Below are 20,408 nucleotides of genomic sequence, written 5' to 3' on the forward strand. Positions count from 1 at the left end.
ACACTACTGTAATGCATTAATAATAGAGGAAAGTGTATATGCATGGAGGAGGTGGGGGATATTGGGGAACTCTCTGTACTTTGTCCTCAAATTTTCTATAACCTAAAACTGCTCTAAAAAACAAAGCCTATAATTTTTTTAATGTACGAGGTGTTTTTAAAAATTAAGTTGAACACTCACCTCACATCATATATAAAAACTTAATTCAAAGATAGATCTAGGCATAAATACAAGCTAAAACTACAGAGCTTTTGGGAGAAAACATAGAGGAAAATCTTCACAACCTTGGGTTAGTCAGAGAGTTCTTAAATTCAATACCAGAAGCATCATCAATTGACAAATCTGACTTCATTAAAGTTAACTTCTGTACTTCAAAGTTAGACTATAAGAAAATGTTTATGAATCACATTTCTGATAAAGGACATATCCAGACTATATGAAGAACTCTTGTAATATAATTAAAAGGAAACAAACAACCAATTAAAAATGGACAGATGATCTAAATAGAAACTTCTTCAAAGAAAACATAAGGGGCGCCTGGATGGCTCAGTGGGTTAAAGCCTCTGCCTTCAGCTTGGGTCATGATCTCAGGGTCCTGGGATTGAGCCCCACATCGGGCTCTCTGCTCAGTGGGGAGCCTGCTTCCTCCTCTCTCTCTGCCTATCTCTCTGCCTACCTGTGATCTCTGTCTGTCAAATAAATAAATAAAATCTTTAAAAAAAAAAAAAAAGAAGACATACAAATGGTTAATCAATGAAACGATACTCAACATCATTAGAAAAACGAAAATCAAAACCATATAGTGCAAAGCTACTTTTGACCTACTAAAAGATGGCTATAGTCAAGGCAACCAGCAGTCATAAGTGTTGACAAGATATGGAGAAATTGAAACCGTCACATAGTGCTGATGGGAATTTGTAATGGTAAAGCTACTTTGTCAAATAATTTGACAGTTTCTTAAAGTTAAACACGTGTTTATCCAATGAGCCACCAATTCTATTCCTAGGAAGCTAATATTTGCTACAATTTGGATGAACCTCAAAAAACATCAAGAAAAACAATTCAAGCACAAAAGGCCACATATTGTATCATTCCACTTAGATGAGCTGTCCCAGAAAGGCAAATTGATAGGGACAGAGAGCAACAGGGTTGCCTAGAGCTGGGGTGGAAACAGATTGATAGCCAACAGGCAACTTTTTCGGGTGATGGAAATATCCAAAATCTAGGTAATGGTGATGGTTACACAACTCTAAATTTTTCAGAAATCACTTACCCTTGGCAAATTTTATGCAGTGTAAAATTATACCTCAACAAAATCGATTTTTAAAAGATTCAGTGGGGGCACCTGGGTGGCTCAGTGGGTTAAGCCTCTGCCTTCAGCTCTAGTCATGAACTCAGGGTCCTGGGATTGAGCCCCGAATCGGGCTCTCTGCTCAGCAAGGAGCCTGCTTCTCTCTCCTCTCTCTGCCTGCCTCTCTGCCTACTTCTGATCTCTGTCTGTCAAATAAATAAATAAATAAAATCTCTAAAAGATTCAATGAATTGTATTAAAATTATTGTATTGGGGTGCCTGCGTGACTCACTGGGTTAGGCATCCAACTTTTGGTTTCAGCTCAGGTCATATGAGATCTTTCAGTCATGAGATTGAGCCCCATGTCCAGCCCCCCACTCATGATCTGCTTCATGTTCTTTCTCCTTCTCTCTCCCCTTTTGCCCCTGTCTATTTCCATGTTCTCTCTCTCTCTCTCTCTCTCTCTCAAATAAATAAATAACATCTTTAAATAAATAATAAAAATAAATTATTTTATTGAAATTATATGAAAAAAATACAATCAAGAGTCAAAGAGGGAAAACAGTAACTTTAGGGTGGAGAAACCTGCCAGACACCCCCATGAGTGATCAGGGTGAGCGTGGCTAATAGTAATGCTGGGGTCCCATACTTTCACGTGTGATGGAAGCATGTGAGGACCAGGACACTTACTTCCCTTTCTCCCAAACCCATATCCCAATCTAATCATAAGAAAATATCAGACAGACCTAAATCAAGGGACAGCCCGCAAATCTCCTGACCAGTACTCTTCAAAAGTGTCCAGGTCATGAAAAACAAGGAGAATGAAGAAATGGTCACAGATCAGGCAAGGGAACTAAAAAGATCTGAACTATGTGCAAGGTGGTATCCTGGATCAAACCCTATAAGAGAAAAAGGACATTGCTGAAAAATTAACCAATGTTAATTTCTTAGGTTTGATCCTCATACCGTGATCCTGTCCTATGTTACCAGTGGAGGGAGAGAGGTGAAGGGTATAACAGGAACTCTGAACTATTTTGCAGCTGTTCTGTAAATCTAAAATTATTTCAGAATAAAAATCTGGGGAAGGGGAAGAGGCAGAAGAAACAAAAGCACTCTACCAGCCCTTTCTAATGGCTAATCATACCATCAGGTTGGTCAAATAAAATCTGTCCTCTAAAATCAATTCCCGGGGCACTTGGGTGGCTCAATGGATTAAGCATCTGCCTTCCACTCAGGTCACGATCCCAGGGTCCTGCAACTGATCCACTGATCAATGGGGCATCCATTGATCCCCTGCTCAGCGGGGAGTCTGCTTCTCCCTCTCCCTCTACCCCAACCCCAGCTCCTGCTTCATCTCTCTCTCTCAAAAACAAACAAACAAACAAACACCCTTTAAAATCAATTCCCAAAACCAAAGAATTGCCTTTTTAAGAAGGATACTAATTAACTGTAATAAGAATATTATGTGATTATGAACAGGGGCAGAGATAATGAGCTGGCTGCATGCCAATGGACTCTCCATTCATAATCAGAACCTCAAGTCCAAGGAATTCATATCACATGGCACGGAATGGTTGGGAAGAACCACAGCCATGATCTCAATCATTCTACCCATTATACAGACATGGCAGTTGACAGTGTCAAGAAAGGGTCAAGAACAAACAAAACAAAACACACAGAGAATAAAAGGCTTGGCTCTCTTCTGTCAGCAACATCTGCCCAACTGGGTCTCATCAGCTCACAGAGAGTCTGGTGAACCCAGACCAAACTCAGACCAGCCATGCCACCAAGGTAACGGGGGGCAGAACGAAGCCAAAACCAACACCGCCTGGTGCCCTTTCTTGTTCTTTCTGGCTGCTTCATGTCCAAAATTACCTTCAGTGATTACATAGGTCGTCTTTACCTAACAACACTTAGAAGATTAAAGCATATTCCAGATGGGCACTGTTCAAAATCACAACAAAGATGCTGTCTCTCAGGCAAATTTAAATATCCAGAAAGGTCTTTTACCTGAGGACAATGGATCATGGAAAGAAAGTTCATGGGAACAGATCCATAGAGATCACAATTCATAGTAAATGGTGGGGATAAAACAAACAAAAGTGGTAAAGCACAAACCAGTCAGAACTGGCTAAATGAGCAGCAGGATGAGATCATTTTTACCATAAATGCTGGTGGGAAATAAACAAGTAAAACTGAAAATTAACAAACCAAGCATCAGAATTTAAAAGACTGATAAAGAACAGAAAAGAGACCCGAAGAAAATAAAGGGAAGGAGACAAGGACTATAGAAATTAATAAAATAGGGGCACCTGGGTGGCTCAGTGGGTTAAAGCCTCTGCCTTGGGCTCAGGTCATGGTCTCAGGGTCCTGGAATCAAGCTCTGCATTGGGCTCTCTGCTTGGCAGGGAGCCTGCTTCCTCCTCTCTCTCTGTCTGCCTCTCTGCCTACTTGTGATCTCTGTCAAATAAATAAATAAAATCTTTTTTTAAAAAAAAGAACTTAATAAAATAGAAAACAAAAATACAACATAAAGGATTTTTTTTTAATTTCAAGAGTTATTACAGGAAGATTGAATACACCATACATAAAGCACATTGAGAATTAAAGATATCAGTATAGACATGGCAGAAATTTCAAAGGTAAAAGAATATAATAAATATCTCTATACCAATAAACTGGAAAAACAGATGAAAAGGACAAATTCCTAAGACAATACAAACCACCAAAACTGACTTATAAAAAAAGAGTGACCAACCTGTCCTATGAGCATCAAAACATGAACTCAGTAGTTTAAACCTCTCCCACACTGAACACATCAGGTCAGGTGGGTATAAGTTCTACCAACCTTCCAAGTAAAGCCTTCCAGAGAACAGAAAAAGGGAGAATATTCTCCAACTTAGTCTCTGAATCTCACCTTTTAAGGAAAAAGAAAAAGAAATAGCCAAGGAGGGGTGCCTGGGTGGCTCAGTGGGTTAAGGCTTCTGCCTTCAGCTCAGGTCATGATCCCAGGGTCCTGGGATTGAGCCCCGAGTCTGGCTCTCTGCTCAGTGGGGAGCCTGCTTCCCTCTCTCTCTGCCTGCCTCTGCCTACTTGTGATCTGTCTGTCAAATAAATAAAACCTTTAAAAAAACAAGAAGAAGAAAAGAAATAGCCAAGGATCAGAAAGATAGGTAAATAACAATAATTCATAAGCATAAGACAAAAAACTTACACCCATATTAACAAACTGCATTCAACAGGGTGTACAAAGTTAACTTCAATCACGGTAAGGGGCTGGTTCTCTGCCCACCACTCTGGCTGTTCTGGGGAAGATGCAGAATCAGTAAGGGGCATGAGCTAAGACTACACATAATGAAGGCTTTGCCTTCAACAGCCTGGGAAGACCTGAAGAAGGAACTTCTGAAAAAAGGAAACAAAACTTACCAAAGAGTAGGCAGACAACATGGTACCAACAGGCTGTCCATTAAAAATAGGCACCCCAACAAAACACAGAAAAAGACAAGGAGGGTTACTTCACGAAGACATTGAGTGAATTCTTGGAATACCTAAGACAGCATTCACAGATGGTGCACCATGGGGGAAATGATAGCAACAGGCAGCCAGAAAGTAAGGGAAGAAATGGAATCTGCTTCAAAGAGAGAGATTTGCTGGGAGGAAGATAAAACAGGCAGGGGCGAGACGGTGGTCACAGTGTGTTCCCCCCGCCGGCTGCCTTTGAAAACTAAGACCTGGGCACCAGGGAAGTTTTTGGTGGGAGGCCCCAAGGCACAAAACAGCCAAGCGCCTGGCCAAATGCAGCCTGGCTCTCCGTGCGTTTCCTTTTGCAAAGTAGCATTTGTGTGGGCTGGGAAGCACCTGTCCAGGTTTGTCCAGCTGATCCCAAAGACAGTTTGCTGTCCGTGGCTGCTGTAGAAACTTGGCCCTGCGAAGCACTTTAAGCATAACTGCTCTAAAAATCCAAATTCAGGCCACAGTTGCTAGTCCAAGAGATTCAGTTCAGCATGGGATACTCTTAACCCATGGACATAGAAATATCTAAAAGCGTTAACTTTTGCTAGCCATTAGCACTATCCTTTTGTTACAATCATATTAGATGTGGGTGGTGAACCCACTGTACAAGGTCAGAGCCAAACATCCCTCAGAACCGGGGTCAGAGCCAGACTTCCTGGGTACCCACTGCACAAGGTCAGAGCCAGACTGCCTTGGAACCTGGGGCAGTTGAGGATGTACTGACAATTCTACTAATGACCTGAATGTTTCTGAATTCTTCCCACCAAGGAGCGTTGCTAGCACCTATCCGCATAAAATCTTTTTTTTTTTTTTTTTAAGTATGAGATATTTAAGTTGTATTTGCTGGACTAGGCACTGGCAAACTTTTTCTGTAAATTCCAAACAGAAAATACTTTTAGGCTTTAGGGGAAACCGTTCATCTCTGCAGTTGTGCAAAATCAGCTGTGGACATTATGAACGGGCATGGCTATGTTCCAATCAATTTCTATTTACAAAAAGAGGCAATGAGCGGAACTGGGCCAACAGGCCATAGTTAAAGCAGGCAGTTAATGCCTGCTCCAGAAAAAAACATCACTTTTACAGGTAGGACTAAGTGTTTATAACACCTATTTGTAATAATCGTCTTTTCTCAAGAACAACTGAAAACAATGCATTAATGTCAACCACTCCTAAACAAGATACATTTATTTTTCATTTTTTCCTAAGATTTTATTTATTTATTTGACAGAGAGAGAGACAGTGAGAGCAGGAACACAAGCAGGGGGAGTGGGAGAGGGAGAAGCAGGGTTCCTTACCAACAGGGAGCCCGATGTGGGGCTCGATCCCAGGAGCCCAGGATCATGACCCGAGCTGAAGGCAGACACTTAATGATTGAGCTACCCAGGTGCCCCAAAACAAGATACATTTAGAGATAAGAATTAACTATATCATTTTTTTCTTCTAACATTTCTTTGTATGTATTTTACTATTATAAGAGGAATTTATTTATTTACTAAGATGCCATGAAATTCTCTCTTAAATATTGGGGGAAGAAAGTTTATGTGCTTAAAGAAATAACTTTGGCCAAGTTGGCTTTATCTCGGATTGTTAGATGAAAATCTGTATCAGTAAGTCACCTTCTTTTCAGATTACAAGAGAAAGAACTGTCCCAGTTCAACTCTGTGCTAGAGAACTCTGTACTAGAGGACCCTGCATGAAATCCAGTCCATGTGGCATAGAACAAAGGAAGATTATAAAAGCCAAAAAAAACTACCAGTTCCTCCTTATTTTTTTTTAAGATTTTATTTATTTGTTTGAGAGAGAGAGAGAAAAAACAAGAACAGGAGGAAGGGCAGAGGGAGAAGCAGGCTCCCTGCTGAACAGAGAGCCCAATGTGGGACTAGATCCCAGGACTCTGGGATCATGACTTGAGCAGAAGGCAGACGCTTCACAGACTGAGCCAGCAGGGACTCCTAGCAGTTCCTCTTCTAAGTATACACTCAAGTGGTGTTGCCCAAATGTTTTCTCATTATCACCAACCTAAGGAGCCATTTTTTTCCTAATTGTGCATGCCCGCTGACTAGATACTAAGGAATGAATAAGACTTTGTTGGATAGGGCTGAGGCTTGGAGGCCAGAGACCATTGTTTTATCCATGATTCTTTTGCTCCCCAAAGGTTTGACTGTCAGGGGCAACGCCACCCCACTGAGAATGCATGCCTTGGGTGAGTGGGTCTCCAACTTCCGAGTTCTTGGGAGTCACATGGAGGGCTTGTTAAGACAGATCACAGGGGCCCAATCCACTGCCAGGGTTTCGGAGGCAGCGGGTCTTGGATGGAGCCTGAGAATTCCTGTAGCCCATAATATGTGAGCAGCACAAACTGCCTGCTGAGCACTCCATCCATTACACACCAGCCACTGTGCAAGCAAGGAAGGGCTGCCTGGTGGTGGTGACCACAACTATTCCAGGCCAGACTGAGACTACTTTATGAATAGGATTCTTCCGTGGATTATTATGGGCTGTCTATCCAGCCCACAGTCCTTTAAAATTGGCCCTACCACAGCCAAGAACGAAGGCTAGGTGGCCATACCTGGACCACAAAAGCCAGCCCCCGCCAATCCACAGTCAGTGGAGATCAAAGTGAACCCATGATGCACAAGAAAACCAATCCACGAGCCAACTGGACCAATCTGATTCTTTCAAGAGAATTTAAATGATGTGAAAAAGGGATCACAAATGACCTTGGCTCTTTAAGGCAGGTACAAGGAGAGGCCAGGGGGCATGATGGCAAATGAAAGCCAAGGTTACAAGGAGGCAGGAGATACAAGTGGGTAACGTTAGCAGCTTTGCAAGGCTGAGATCGCAGCAGCTGCTGGTACACATCCCAACAGAAGAAGCCTGGCTGCATCCCATGCATTTCCCCCTGTACCTTCCAATGCCGTATCTCCACAGGAACCTCCATTCCTCGTCAACAGCAACCCCTTTCTCAACAGACAGCACAGTAGGTACCTGAACCAACACTGCACTCCCCATTCACACCACCTTTGCTACTGATGTTTCTGCTGAAGTCCAGAAGATGGCCTGAGGGGGGCCTTCTTGATGAGACAACTCAGCAGGAGGGACCTGAGGCATTGGACTTCTGGGGGAGGGAGAGCAGAAAACCCCCCCCCCCCCCCCCCCCCACTTCAAAAAGCAGGGCAGCCAAGGCCACTTCAAAACATCACTGCTGTCCCGAAGGTCACGTGCTTGTCTGGATGGCAAGTCACCTAATTTAATACATTTCAGTGCCACTCCTGTTTTTATGATTTGCATTAGTGTTGGAGCTTTCAGCCAGCTGAAACAGAAAGCTGTTCTTTTTAGATTTTTATACAAAAGCAACACACATCTTAGCTCTGCCTCAAATTGGCCAAACTTGCCATTTACCAGTCCAGTATTTTCTTCCCTTGAAAGCTAACAGTCAGTGGACTAGTGCTCTGAGAACAAAAGGTCAAGTAAAACCTCATTAGTTTTGATTATTTAGGGAGAATTTCAACATAAAATAGTGAACTGGCTGAAGTGTCAATATTACTGAGCAGTCAAATGAAGGCAGAAATTCAAACCAGCCCATTAAGAATATGTCCCCAAAGAGAGCGCTACCTGAAAAGATCTCATTCAGTCCATACAAAAGCACCCACTTGTAAACTGAATGTGCGCGTCAGCAATAAAGAGGCACAAACTACTGATCTACACATTGACTTGGATGAATAAAGGCATTATACTGAGTGAAAAGAGTCAGTCTATTGGGGGCGCCTGGGTGGTTCAGTTGTTTGAGAGGCTGAGTCTCAATTTCAGTGCACGTCATGATCTTGGAGTCCTGGGATCAGGATCGAGCCCCGAGTCAGGCTCCACACTCAGCCTGGAATCGCTTGAGAGTCTTTCCCTGTCCCTCTGCCCCTACCCTCTGCTCATGCTCTCTCAATATATATAACATAAATATATAAAATCTTAAAAAAAAAAAAAGAAAGAAAGAAAGAAAGAAAAGAGTCCGTCTCAAAGGGTTACAAACTATATGATTCCATCACACGACACTTTAGAAAAGACAAAACGATAGTGATAGAGAACAAATCAGTGGTTTCCAGAGCTTTCAGGTGGCAGTTAGGGGGCAAGGAATGACAAGGGATAAGATGAAGGAGGTTTTGGGGGTGGTGGATTTTATTCCTTATTTTAATTATGGCTGTAGTTACATGATCTATACATAGGGCAAAATCCACAGAACTGTAAAGAAAAAAAAGTCAATTTTACTGTCTAATAAATTTTTAAAATACTTAAAAGTATGTGCCAAGGAAGTGTTTAGAACCAATGTATACTCTTAAATAGGTGACCCCTGACCCCTGTGATCTAATTTATGCAATTAATCTGCACATTTTCTTTTCCTCTCAGAATGAAATTATACACTGCAGCCCAGCTTAAGCTAAATTAAGATATTCTAAATCCAAAGGACCTAATCTCATGAAGAAAAATCGTAATACTGCAAAGTTGAGAAGCATGCCATGTGCTACACCAGTATCCTCAGCATCAACACAAAAACACTACATAATGTCATGACAAACACTGAGGACAGAGCGGAGACTATAGAAACATTAACTGTTCTGAACTTGTGAACTACAAACTCCTCTTGTAGGCCATTAAATTATATGTATCCACCAGTGATTTTTTTTGTAAATTGTGTGTGCAAATAATAAAACATAATAAAATATATTTATCCACTAACTAAATTATGTTTTGTTTACTCTACTTATATGCTGCTCTATCAACCATTTCCTTTTTTTATTTTTAGATTTCATTTATTTATTTGACACAGAGAGAGAGCATAAGCAGGGGAAGCTGCAGGCAGATGGAGAGGGAGAAACAAGCCTCCCACTGAACGGGGAGCCCCATGTGGGACTCAACCCCAAGATCCTGGGATCATGACCCAAGCTGAAGACAGACATCTAACAACTGAGCCACCTATGTGCCCTGCTATATCAACCATTTCCTACTTCATCAAGATAAATATCTTTCTCTGATTATAGAAAAAGATGAGAAGGAAAGGAATAAAATTCTCTGATCCACACTTAACAGGATCCCTATCAGAAAATGGTGGTGGAAGGAAATGTTTGGTTTTGGTTCCTGCTGTTCAAGGGTTCTGTACTTTCATTATGCAAACCATACTGTGCAAACCTCACGTATAATAACTACTTAATAAATGAATAAAGGTGAGAAATCATTTAAAGTTACCACGGGATAGAGGAAAATTTAATTTCAGAAATTTGCAACTGGAAATGGTGCCTCAGTGGCCTCAGTGGTTAAGCATCCAACTCTTGATGTCAGCCCAGGTCTTGATCTCATCATGAGTTGAAGCCTGGCAGTGGTCTCCACACTGGGCAGGGAGCCTACGAGGAAGGAAGGGAGGAAGGGAGGGAGGGGGGAAGGGAGGGAGAAAGGAGGAGGAAGGGAGGAAAGAAAGAAAGAGAGAGAGAGAGAAAGAAAATAAAGTTGCAACTGGACTAGGTAAAACCTATGAGTTTGCAGCTTACTGGCTGTAGGTATAATTCAACCCCCAAAGCTACAGAAAACACCTCATGGGAAAAACTGAAACATGACCCATTAAATGTGTCACAGATCAGATTTACAATTAGGAAAGCAGCTGGAAATGTAAAGCAGCATGAGATCTACAGAATGAACCAAACTCAAATTCACAGCAACTGCCACAGCTAGCCAATACATGAGTGAAGGAGACCCCATGGAACCCAACAAGAAAAAAGTCAAAGACCAGAGAGACCGTTTGAAAAATGGCACCACACAGGATCAGATGTGACAGTTTGATGCTTTTCTCAAAAATAGACCTTCCTCAACTGAGACAGTTCAAGTGGCAGAGAGCTGAAGCCAAATGGGCTTAAACAGTGAAAGTACAGAACCCCAAAACAGCAGGAACCAAAAACAAATAACAACAAAACAAAACAAGCCAACAACAACAACAACAAATGAAAAGCAAAACAAAAACACAAAGCCACACACACAAAAAATCTCTCAGGAAAAGTAAATCAAATCCATATGAAAATCTTTGGCCACCAAATCTGCAGGCACACTGAAGACCTCTTCAGGGCCAGGCTAAAGAAACAGCCATGGGAAGTCACACAAACAGATGTCAGCCGCTATAGATCACAAAGGAGACAAAGTCTACCCTTTGAAGCTAGGCAGGTTGAACAGCTACTAGATCAAAAATCTAAAAATCCTCAGAAAACACACACCAAAAAAAAAAAAAAAAAATTGAACTGTTACACTACATCTGCAATATCTAATTTTTGATGAAAAATTATTCAAACACACACACACACACAAAGCCAGGAATGTGTGACCCATACTCGGCGGGGGGTGGGGGAAGTTGTCAATATAACTGATTCTAAACAGACCCAGATGTTGGACTTCGCAAAGGCCTCAAAACAACTTTACAAATATATTTGAAATATTAAAATAAAATAATTCAAAAAATTAAAGGGAAATATAAGGAAAATCTCAACAAAGAAATAGCAACTACAAGAAATAATATAAATCCTAGAGCTAAAAAATACAATAACTAAAAATTTTCAATGAGCTCAACAACAGATTGGAGATGGTAGATGAACTTGAATAGGTGCCAGTAGAAATTACCCAACAAAGAGAGAAAAACGTTTGAAGAAAAATGAATAAAACCTCTGAGACAAAACTTAAGACATTATGAAGCACCTCAGCACACACACAACTGGAATCCCAGATAAACAACAATGAAGGCATCATTTTTTTTTAAGATTTTATTTATTTATTTGAGAGAGAGAGAGAGAGAATATGAGAGGGAAGAAGGTCAGAAGGAAAAGCAGACTCCCCACAGAGCTCGGAACCCAATGCAAGACTCAATCCCAGGACTCCGGGATCACAACCTGAGCCGAAACAGTGGCTTAACCAACTGAGCCACTCAGGTGCCCTGAAAGCAGCATTTTTAAAAAACTGAAGAAATAATGGCCCAAAACTTCCAAAATATGGCAGAAAACATAAAGATTCAAGAAGCTCACCAAAGCCCAAGAAAGATAAACAGAACTAAAATCATTTCTAGACACACTATAGTCAAACACAAAAAAAGTTAAAGTTAAAGGGAAAACTTTGAAAGCAATCAGAGAAACCTATGTGTTATGTATGAGGGAATAACAATAAATAACTGGTTAACTTCTCACCAGAAACTATGAAAGACAGAAGCCTGGAAGAACACATTCAAAGCACTGAAGGGAGTGGGAGAATTATCAGTAACAATCCTATAGCCAGCTAAACGATCCTTCAAATATGACTATAAAATAAAATATATTTCAGTAAATGAAACCTGAGATATTTGTCGCCAGCAGAGCCACACTACAGCAAATTCTAAAGGAAGTATTTTAGCCTAAAGGAAAAATGACACTGGATGGCAAGTGGGACCTATATTAAAATTTTTTTAAAGGTGAGTTTGTGAGAAAGATTTTAGCTATGCTTATTTTATTTTAAAAGATATGACTACTAAATTAAAAATTATAAATCAATAAAGATAGGTGTATAACAGAACAGATCTAATATATAACAATAGCACTATGTAAATAAGGGATAAACAAAAATACACTATTAAAAGATTTCTATATTTCACCTGAGGTAATTCAATATTAACTGTAAGTAAATCTGGAAAAGTTTAAGATGCATACGTGATCCCCAGAGTAAAAACTAAAAATGCAAAATATAGAACTAGAAAGCCAATAGAGAAATTTAAATGAAATACTAAAAAATATCTGATTAAAATAAAGGAAGTTATAAAGGAGGGACCGAGGAACCAAAGAAAAACAGAAGACACAAACCAAATTGCAAATGAGAAGACCTCAGTGTACTCATATCAATAACTAAATGTAAGTGGACTAACACTCAATTCAAAAGACAGACATTTTTAAGATTAGGTTTAAAATCCAAGACCCAGGGATGCTTGTGTGGTTCAGTCAGTTAAATGTCTGTCTTCTGCTCAGGTCCCAGTTTCCTGGGATTGAGTCCTGCATCGGTCTCCTTGTTCAGTGGGGAGCCTGATTCTCTCACTCCCTGCCACTCCCCCTGCTTGTGTGCACACTCTTTCTCTCTCTCTCTCTCTGACAAATAAATAAATAAAATCTAAAAGTAAATAAATAAATAGGATCCCATACCAGCTATATGCTGTCAACACAATATATGCTTCAAATAATAGACATGAACAGACTAAAAGTAAAAGGCAACAAGCTACAGTACAAAAATATATTCCATACAAATCATAAGCATAAGAAAAATGATGGGTCTATATATATTAATATCAAACAAAACAGACCTCATAATAAGAAATATTACTGAAGACAACTGGGGACTTCATAATGATAAAATGACCAATATATCAGGTAAGTATAACAATCATAAATATAGATGTGACTGATAACAAAGCTTCAAAACACATAAAGTAAAAACTAACAAAACTAAAATTGTTAGAACTAGGCAAAAATAATCAGTAAGAATGTAGAAAATCTAAACAACATTATTAATTACCTTATGCCAAATGATATTTCCAGAACACTAAACCCAATACCTGCAGAATATACACATTCCTTCAAGTCTACAGGGAATGTCTACCAATACAGACCATATAATGGGCCATCAACAATTCTCAATAATTCTTAAAATATAAAAAAAATTCAAAATATTTTTAAATTGTTAAATTTATATTTATATTAATTATATTTATATAAATATAAATTTATATTCTAAACTATAATATCTATTTATATATGAAATAATTTTTATATTATAAATGCATGTAAATTAACCTTATATTAATAAAAGTAATGTTTAGAATATTTAAAAATTTAAATATTAATATTTAAAATAGTAAAATAGACTACATTTACTGCAAAGGAATTAAGTTAGAAATCAAAAATAAGGGGCACCTGGGTGGCTCACTGGGTTGAGCCTCTGCCTTCAGCTCAGGTCATGATTCTGGGGTCCTGGGATCAAGGCCCACATCAGGCTCTCTGCTCAGCAGGGAGCCTGCTTCCCCCTCTCTCTGCCTGCCTCTCTGCCTACTTGTAATCTCTCTCTGTCAAATAAATAAATACAATCTTTAAAAAAAAAAAAAAGAAATCAAAGGTAAATCAATAAGTAAAACATTTAGAATACCTGGAAATTTAAAACTCACTTTAAAACACTCATAAAAATCATAAAGTAAATTTAGAAAATATTCTGAACAAAATAATAATGAAAATTGGTTAAACTGATCAAATAGATTCCATCAAAATTTCAAACGTTTGCTCTCTGAGAAATACTGTCGTGCCAAAATGAAAATGTTTTCCAAATTTATATCTGATAAAGAACTGACACCTAGGGGCACCTGGGTGGCTCAGTGGGTTAAAGCCACTGCCTTTGGCTCAGGTCATGATCCCAGGGTCTTGGGATGAAGCCCTGCATCGCATAGAGCTCTCTGCTCAGCAGGGAGGCTGCTTTTTCCCCCTCTCTCTGCCTCTGCCTGCCTCTCTGCCTACTTGTGATCTCTGTCAAATAAATAAATAAAATCTTTAAAAAAAAAAAAATAAGAACTGACACCTATAACAATATGAAGAAACTGCAATAAGCAAAAACCCAATAAAATATGGGTCAAAATATTTAACGGACACTTAAGTATTAACTTAACACTTAAGTGTTAAGAAGATAAGTGACCATCAACAAAGCACGTGAAAACATAATCAATATCATTTGCAATTAGAAAAATGCAAATTAAAACCAAAATTAAATCCTACTTCCCCCCTTGTAGAAGAGGTAAAATTAAAAAGACGCACAATATCAAGTACTGGCAAGGATGTAGAGTGGCTACAACTCTCATACTTTCCTGGTAGCAATATGTATGCAATTATTCTAACAGAAATATTTTTATTCTGTCTCTCCAAAAATAAGCTAATCCAGCAAAAGGCAGTAAAAAAAAAAAAAATGTTTTCATTGGCAACATATACCTGAAGCATATATTTTCATTAATTTTATACTGGTTTGGTACTTTTTAAATGAAATAAACTGTTGAGTAACTAAAAGTCAATTGCCACTTAAAAACAAAAAAAAAATCAGTTCATGGATGAAATGACGTGACCCAATAAGCAGCTTCAGAGAACTTTCCACCACGTTCGTGGAATTCATCAAAAATGAAGAAGAAACAGAAATCAAGCACCTAGTCTGGTCTACCTTAGCTTGACAATCTTTTAAGGTCCTCCTTCCACTTTGAGTTCTGGGTCAGCCTAGGGAAAAAGGAGGAGGCCACAACCAACCTCTCTACTTGAGTGTCAGGACTGACCTTGACAAGTAGTTAACTAATGGAACTACTTGCATGGGAAACTGGTCATCTCACGCGGCAGGGGGCGGGGGGTTTGACCAGGAGTGGGGAGGGAGAGAAGTGGATTTGTTCCATCCTGGACAGGTGGAACAAACACATAGTATGAACAACGTTCAACAGCACAGTCAGCCTTCTGAGCCCCGAGAAAAACACGTAACCCAGGAGAACAGCATGTCAATGGTGGTTCTCAGGGAGACTATTCTTGCTAAAATTTAGGACTTCGTAAGAACTGAAGGACAGGGCTGGGTCCTGTAGAGTAGAGATGTTGACAGCCTTTAAAAAATTCAATAAAGTATTAAATAAAACGACTTTAAAGAAACAGACCAGGGACGCCTGGGTGGCTCAGTTGGTTAAGCAGCTGCCTTCGGCTCAGGTCATGATCCCAGCGTCCTGGGATCGAGTCCCACATCGGGCTCCTTGCTCAGCGGGGAGCCTGCTTCTCCCTCTGCCTCTGCCTGCCATTCTGTCTGCCTGTGCTTGCTCTCTCCCACTCTCTCTCTGATAAATAAATAAAATCTTAAAAAAAAAAAATCCTTAAAAAAAAATAAAATAAAAAAAATAAAGAAACAGACCAATCCCCGAGGCAAAATGGTCCTAGGATCACACTCACTTCTCATCAGAGCCCCTAAAAATAAGTCCCAGTGTTTCACCCCGACCTTGTTATCATGGCCAACCTCCCCCTCCTCTGAGGTAATGTCTATAAATCTTGGCATCCCGTGTGCTTTTGCGCCACATGTCAGCTATTAGCAATGGTATTTTTCCTGACAGCTAATGGGTAGCCTTAAAGAAAAGAAATGAAGAGTGTCGTGCTTTGCAGAGTCATTTTACACCATTAGCAGCAATAAGCATTTATGAGGGACATGGCACTGCCTGGGAATCAAAAGAACACGTTTTTCACCCTATTTGCCAGTACAATGAGAAATGAGAAAATGAAATCCATACCTTGGGTTTACTTGGGTTTATTTACAGGACGGCTGAATTAGTGACACTTTCTGAGCCAGAAGACTCTCTCCAAGGAACACATGTGCTGAGGGAGTCCTCCGACGCAGGCAGACATCTAGGGGGCCTCCCCACCCCATCCTCTGCCCCCTCCCCAGGGCCGAGTGTCCCTTACCTTTCCTTTTGGTCGTGTAAAATCCAACAGCGGACCCATCCCGCCACAGAATCTTTGCTTGCTCCTTCACAGAGTGAGGTAAAAAAAACATGTCTCGGTCATCCAAATTTCTCTCCAGTCTTCCAAAAATAACGACATTTAGAATGAAAAGCACAATCCTTTCCCCAAATGACTGAACCTTTGAAGGGGAAAAAAAGAAGAAGAAGAAGAAGAAACAAAGGAAGAACAAGCAAGTGAGAGAGGAAAATCACACACGATAAATTTTGCACTTGGAATCAACCCACACATCGGGGCCAGGTGTGTGCGCCGCCATCACATGATTCCCCCCGTGCTCAAGAGCCAAAATGTGACTCACAGTTTCTCACCAAGGTTTTCACAACCCTGACCTTTCACACCCATCAGCCTCCAGGAGGGAGGGGCAGGCCCAGAGGGGCCTCCCTGTTCCCCAAGGCTACCTATGTGTAATGGACATAAGTAGACAAAAAAAAGTCCACTGCAGGTCAACAAAACAGGAAGTAACCTCCAGGGGGGTCAGGCAAGACATTTCAGCAGATCCCTGGATGTGTCTAGAAATAAACCCAATCCACCTTTTTTTTTAAGATTTTATTTATTTATTTGAGAGACAGAGATCACAAGTAGGCAGAGAGGCAGGCAGAGAGAAGGGGAAACAGGCTCCCTGCTGACCAGAAACCCCCATGAGGGGCTCCATCCCAGGACCCTGGGATCTTGACCTGAGCCGAAGGCAGAGGCTTAACCCACTGAACCACCCAGGCGCCCACACCATTTTTAATAACAGCCCCAGAATTCTGGCCTTCAGAAGGTGGGCAAGGAATTGGGGGGAATTTAAAAAAAAAAAAAAAAAGAAGAAGAACTAAGGGGATCAATGGCTACATCAGAAACGTGATTTTTCAATGGCTTATCACATGTTAGATTTGGAGCACATGCTACAGTCCCAATCCCAGAGAACTACCAAGAATCAAGGCCATCAAATGAAACCACTTCTTGCCCACCACAATGTCATGGCAGATGAAGAAAGTATGTGGTCAAGGCCAGGCCCACACAGAGTTTTAGCATTAACAAGTCTAAATGAGGAGCGCCTGGGTGGCTCAGTGGGTTAAAGCTTCTGCCTTCGGCTCCAGTCATGATCCCAGGGTCCTGGGATTGAGCCCCACATTGGGCTCTCTGCTCAGCAGGGAGTCGGCTTCCTCTTCAGTCTCTCTCTGCCTGCCTCTCTGCCTGCTTGTGATCTTTATCTGTCAAATAAATAAATAAATAATCTTAAAAAAAAAAATTCAAAATGACTTCATGGTCCTGTCTGTTAAGATTTTCTGCATTTGGGGGCACCTGGATGGCTCAGTGGGTTAAAGCCTCTGCCTTCAGCTCAGGTCATGGTCCCAGGGTCCTGGGATCAAACCCCTGCATTGGGCTCTCTGCTCAGCAGGGAGCCTGCTTCCCTTCCTCTCTCTCTGCCTGCCTCTCTGCCTACTTGTGATCTCTACTTTTGTTTGTGTTGTCAAACAAATAAATAAAATCTTTAAAAAAAATTTTTTTTTCTGCATTTGGAGAGCACCCGGGTGGCAAATACATAGCAAAAACAGAGGTCTCCAGCTTCTGCACCCACAGCAGACATAACTAATCAATCCCACTATATGTGGCTCAGCTTGGATAAGGTCACAGAGTCCTACATGCACTCCTCTGGACAACCACAAGCCAGCACTAAATGTGATTCTTGACATGAACCCAATCAGCTATTGATCAAGGGACAGCATCGTTTTATTAGATTTTCCTCTGTCAAGACATGTGTGACCGGACAATATTTTACTCTGACAAGACTATGTGACAGCCTACGTGTGGGGGTGTTTGTCCCCCATCCTATGCAGCACCATGGGATCAGCAATGCCATTGAATGGGCTGTGACCCCCACCCAGAAGCTAGCATTCAAGTCTCCCACCCGCTGGGGAGGTCCTGATTTATAGGTAAGGAAACAAAAATCCAAGGAGGGTAAGTGATCACATTTATTGATTTCCCTGTCTCATTCCAAAGAGGACTTAGGACCCCTAGACAAGGGCTCTGTCCGAGGCATCAGGCTCAAAACAACAGACCAGGGCCTTCCAGGTCCCAGGCTGGTCCCAACCCCTGGTTGCCACCAGCATCTTCATCCATTACAACTAAGACTTTGGAAAAGGGAACATTAATATAAATATCTACACTTTGTTTTATATTGAATACTTATTCCTCACATTTTTATCATTATCATCATCATTTGTGACCATGACTTCTCAGCCTAGCTTTGCTGGGAGATCTTTAGCAATGCCCAACTTTCTGAGCCTCCATTTCTCCCACTGATCAAGGGAAAAGATTGTCTGAGGCATCCTTAAAACACTTGTTTTGGGGAAGGATGGGTTAAAAAAAAAAAAAAAAACATATGTTTTCAAATGCTCCGATAACAAAAAATAAGGCAGCTTGCTGTCCCCCCTTACAAATAGCACGAAGTGTTCAGTGCCAATAAATCTATTAATTGGTCCAGAATGTAAAATAGTTCACCTTCCTCTGGAGCCAAATCTTAAATGAGGAAAAGCTTTGTGAAAACCACACCAGCTTAGCTCTAAGAAGCTGCCGCAATTTTGTATCTCAGACAAGAGCAGCCAAACCCAGTTCAGACTTTGAAGAATCACTAGCTGGTCACAAAACCTGAGTGGGGTGATGTGTGAGGTTATATTCTTCAACTTATAAAACCAAAAAGTTCAGAGAAAAGCCAGAAGAGAAAAGCAGATTGCATCTGGCAGAAGGGAAATATCCAATCAAAAACTGGCAGGAGAAAAAGGAGAAAAGAAAATGCATTGAATTTATCCAATTTCATTATGGGGGGCGGGGGGAGAAATGTGTGTGAATCTGACTTAGAAACATTTCTGGAAACACAAAGCCGAGATCCAGTTCTAATCCCTCAATTAGGACCACTAATTATGTTAACAGAAAGAACATTAAGCATTTTTTTTTGTAATTTATGAAGAATAGTTGGCTAAGAAACAAAATATAATTGAAAGGAAAAAAAAAAGTCAAGACCCCAAAATCTTGGGGGATGGTTGGGGTATGTCGATCTTTACAACACGGTTCATTAAGAGCAGGTAACATCCAAGTTTCTTCTGTTCACAACATAGGCCACATTTTTTCAGAAAATGTGGGGTTTCCCTCATCTAAACACAGAGGAATTGAAACATGGAACAAGTGAATACTCTTGTTCTGAAAAAAAATAAAATAAATAAAATAAAATATTAAAGAATTATTTAAAGAGCATGTTAGACTTCTCCTGGCATTCAAAACACCCAACCAATAAATATCTCTGGCAGAAGGGTCCGGAACAGCAAGACAAATAGGCCAGGCCACCCCACTGGGTACCTCACATTCACTGGCTGAACCTCAAGCCATAGTTAAATCCGCTGGCGTCGGGGTGGGGAGGGGGAAACTTTTCAAAACAGTATCTACCGAGTCAATTAAAACCAGACCTGAAAATATCCTGCTGTTTGCAACAATACGGATGTAACTAGAGGGCATTATACAAAGTGAAGTAAGTCAGACAAAGACAAATCCTGCGTGATCTCACGTGCACATGAAATCTTAACAAAGCCCAACTCATCCCAACAGAGAATAGAATGGTGGTTACCATGGGCTGTGGGTAGGAGAAAAGAGATGTCGGTCAAAAGGTACAAACTTCCAATTATAAGATGAATAAGTTCTGGGAATCTAATATACAGCAGGGTAATTATAGCTAATAATACTGTATTATATTAAAGTTGCTAAGACAGTAGATCTTAAATGTTCTCATCACACACACAAAAAAATGGTAATTATGTAATACAAAGCTGGTATCAGCCAACACCACGGTGTCCATCATTTGGCAATATTCAAATTCACAATCAACACCTCCTGTGCCTCAAATTCACACAATGTTTATGTCAGATATATCTCGGTAAAGCTGGGGAGGGGGAACAGGCATGCAAAAGACAACCCACAGACGGGAAAACAATATTTGCCAATCAAAAAAGGCAATGTGTGAAATAAGGACTCGCATCCAGAATATATGAAAAATGTTTGTAACTCAATGGTCAGACGTC

The 20,408-nt window shown here is 40.5% G+C and overlaps 1 protein-coding gene across 3 annotated transcripts in view; it reads right to left on the reverse strand.

Moving 5' to 3' along the window:
- The window catches only part of LOC131999085 (protein FAM169B-like), an 87,228-nt gene that overhangs the window by 17,086 nt on the left and 49,734 nt on the right, over positions 1-20,408 (reverse strand). For all 3 annotated transcript variants that reach the window (XM_059371650.1, XM_059371652.1, XM_059371651.1), the window contains exon 5: positions 16,297-16,474. In XM_059371650.1, coding sequence (XP_059227633.1) covers positions 16,297-16,474 — 178 coding nt within the window. The remainder of the gene's footprint in view (positions 1-16,296; positions 16,475-20,408) is intronic.

Source organism: Mustela nigripes, chromosome 13 (genome assembly GCF_022355385.1).
Source record: "Mustela nigripes isolate SB6536 chromosome 13, MUSNIG.SB6536, whole genome shotgun sequence".
NCBI classification, from domain to species: domain Eukaryota; kingdom Metazoa; phylum Chordata; class Mammalia; order Carnivora; family Mustelidae; genus Mustela; species Mustela nigripes.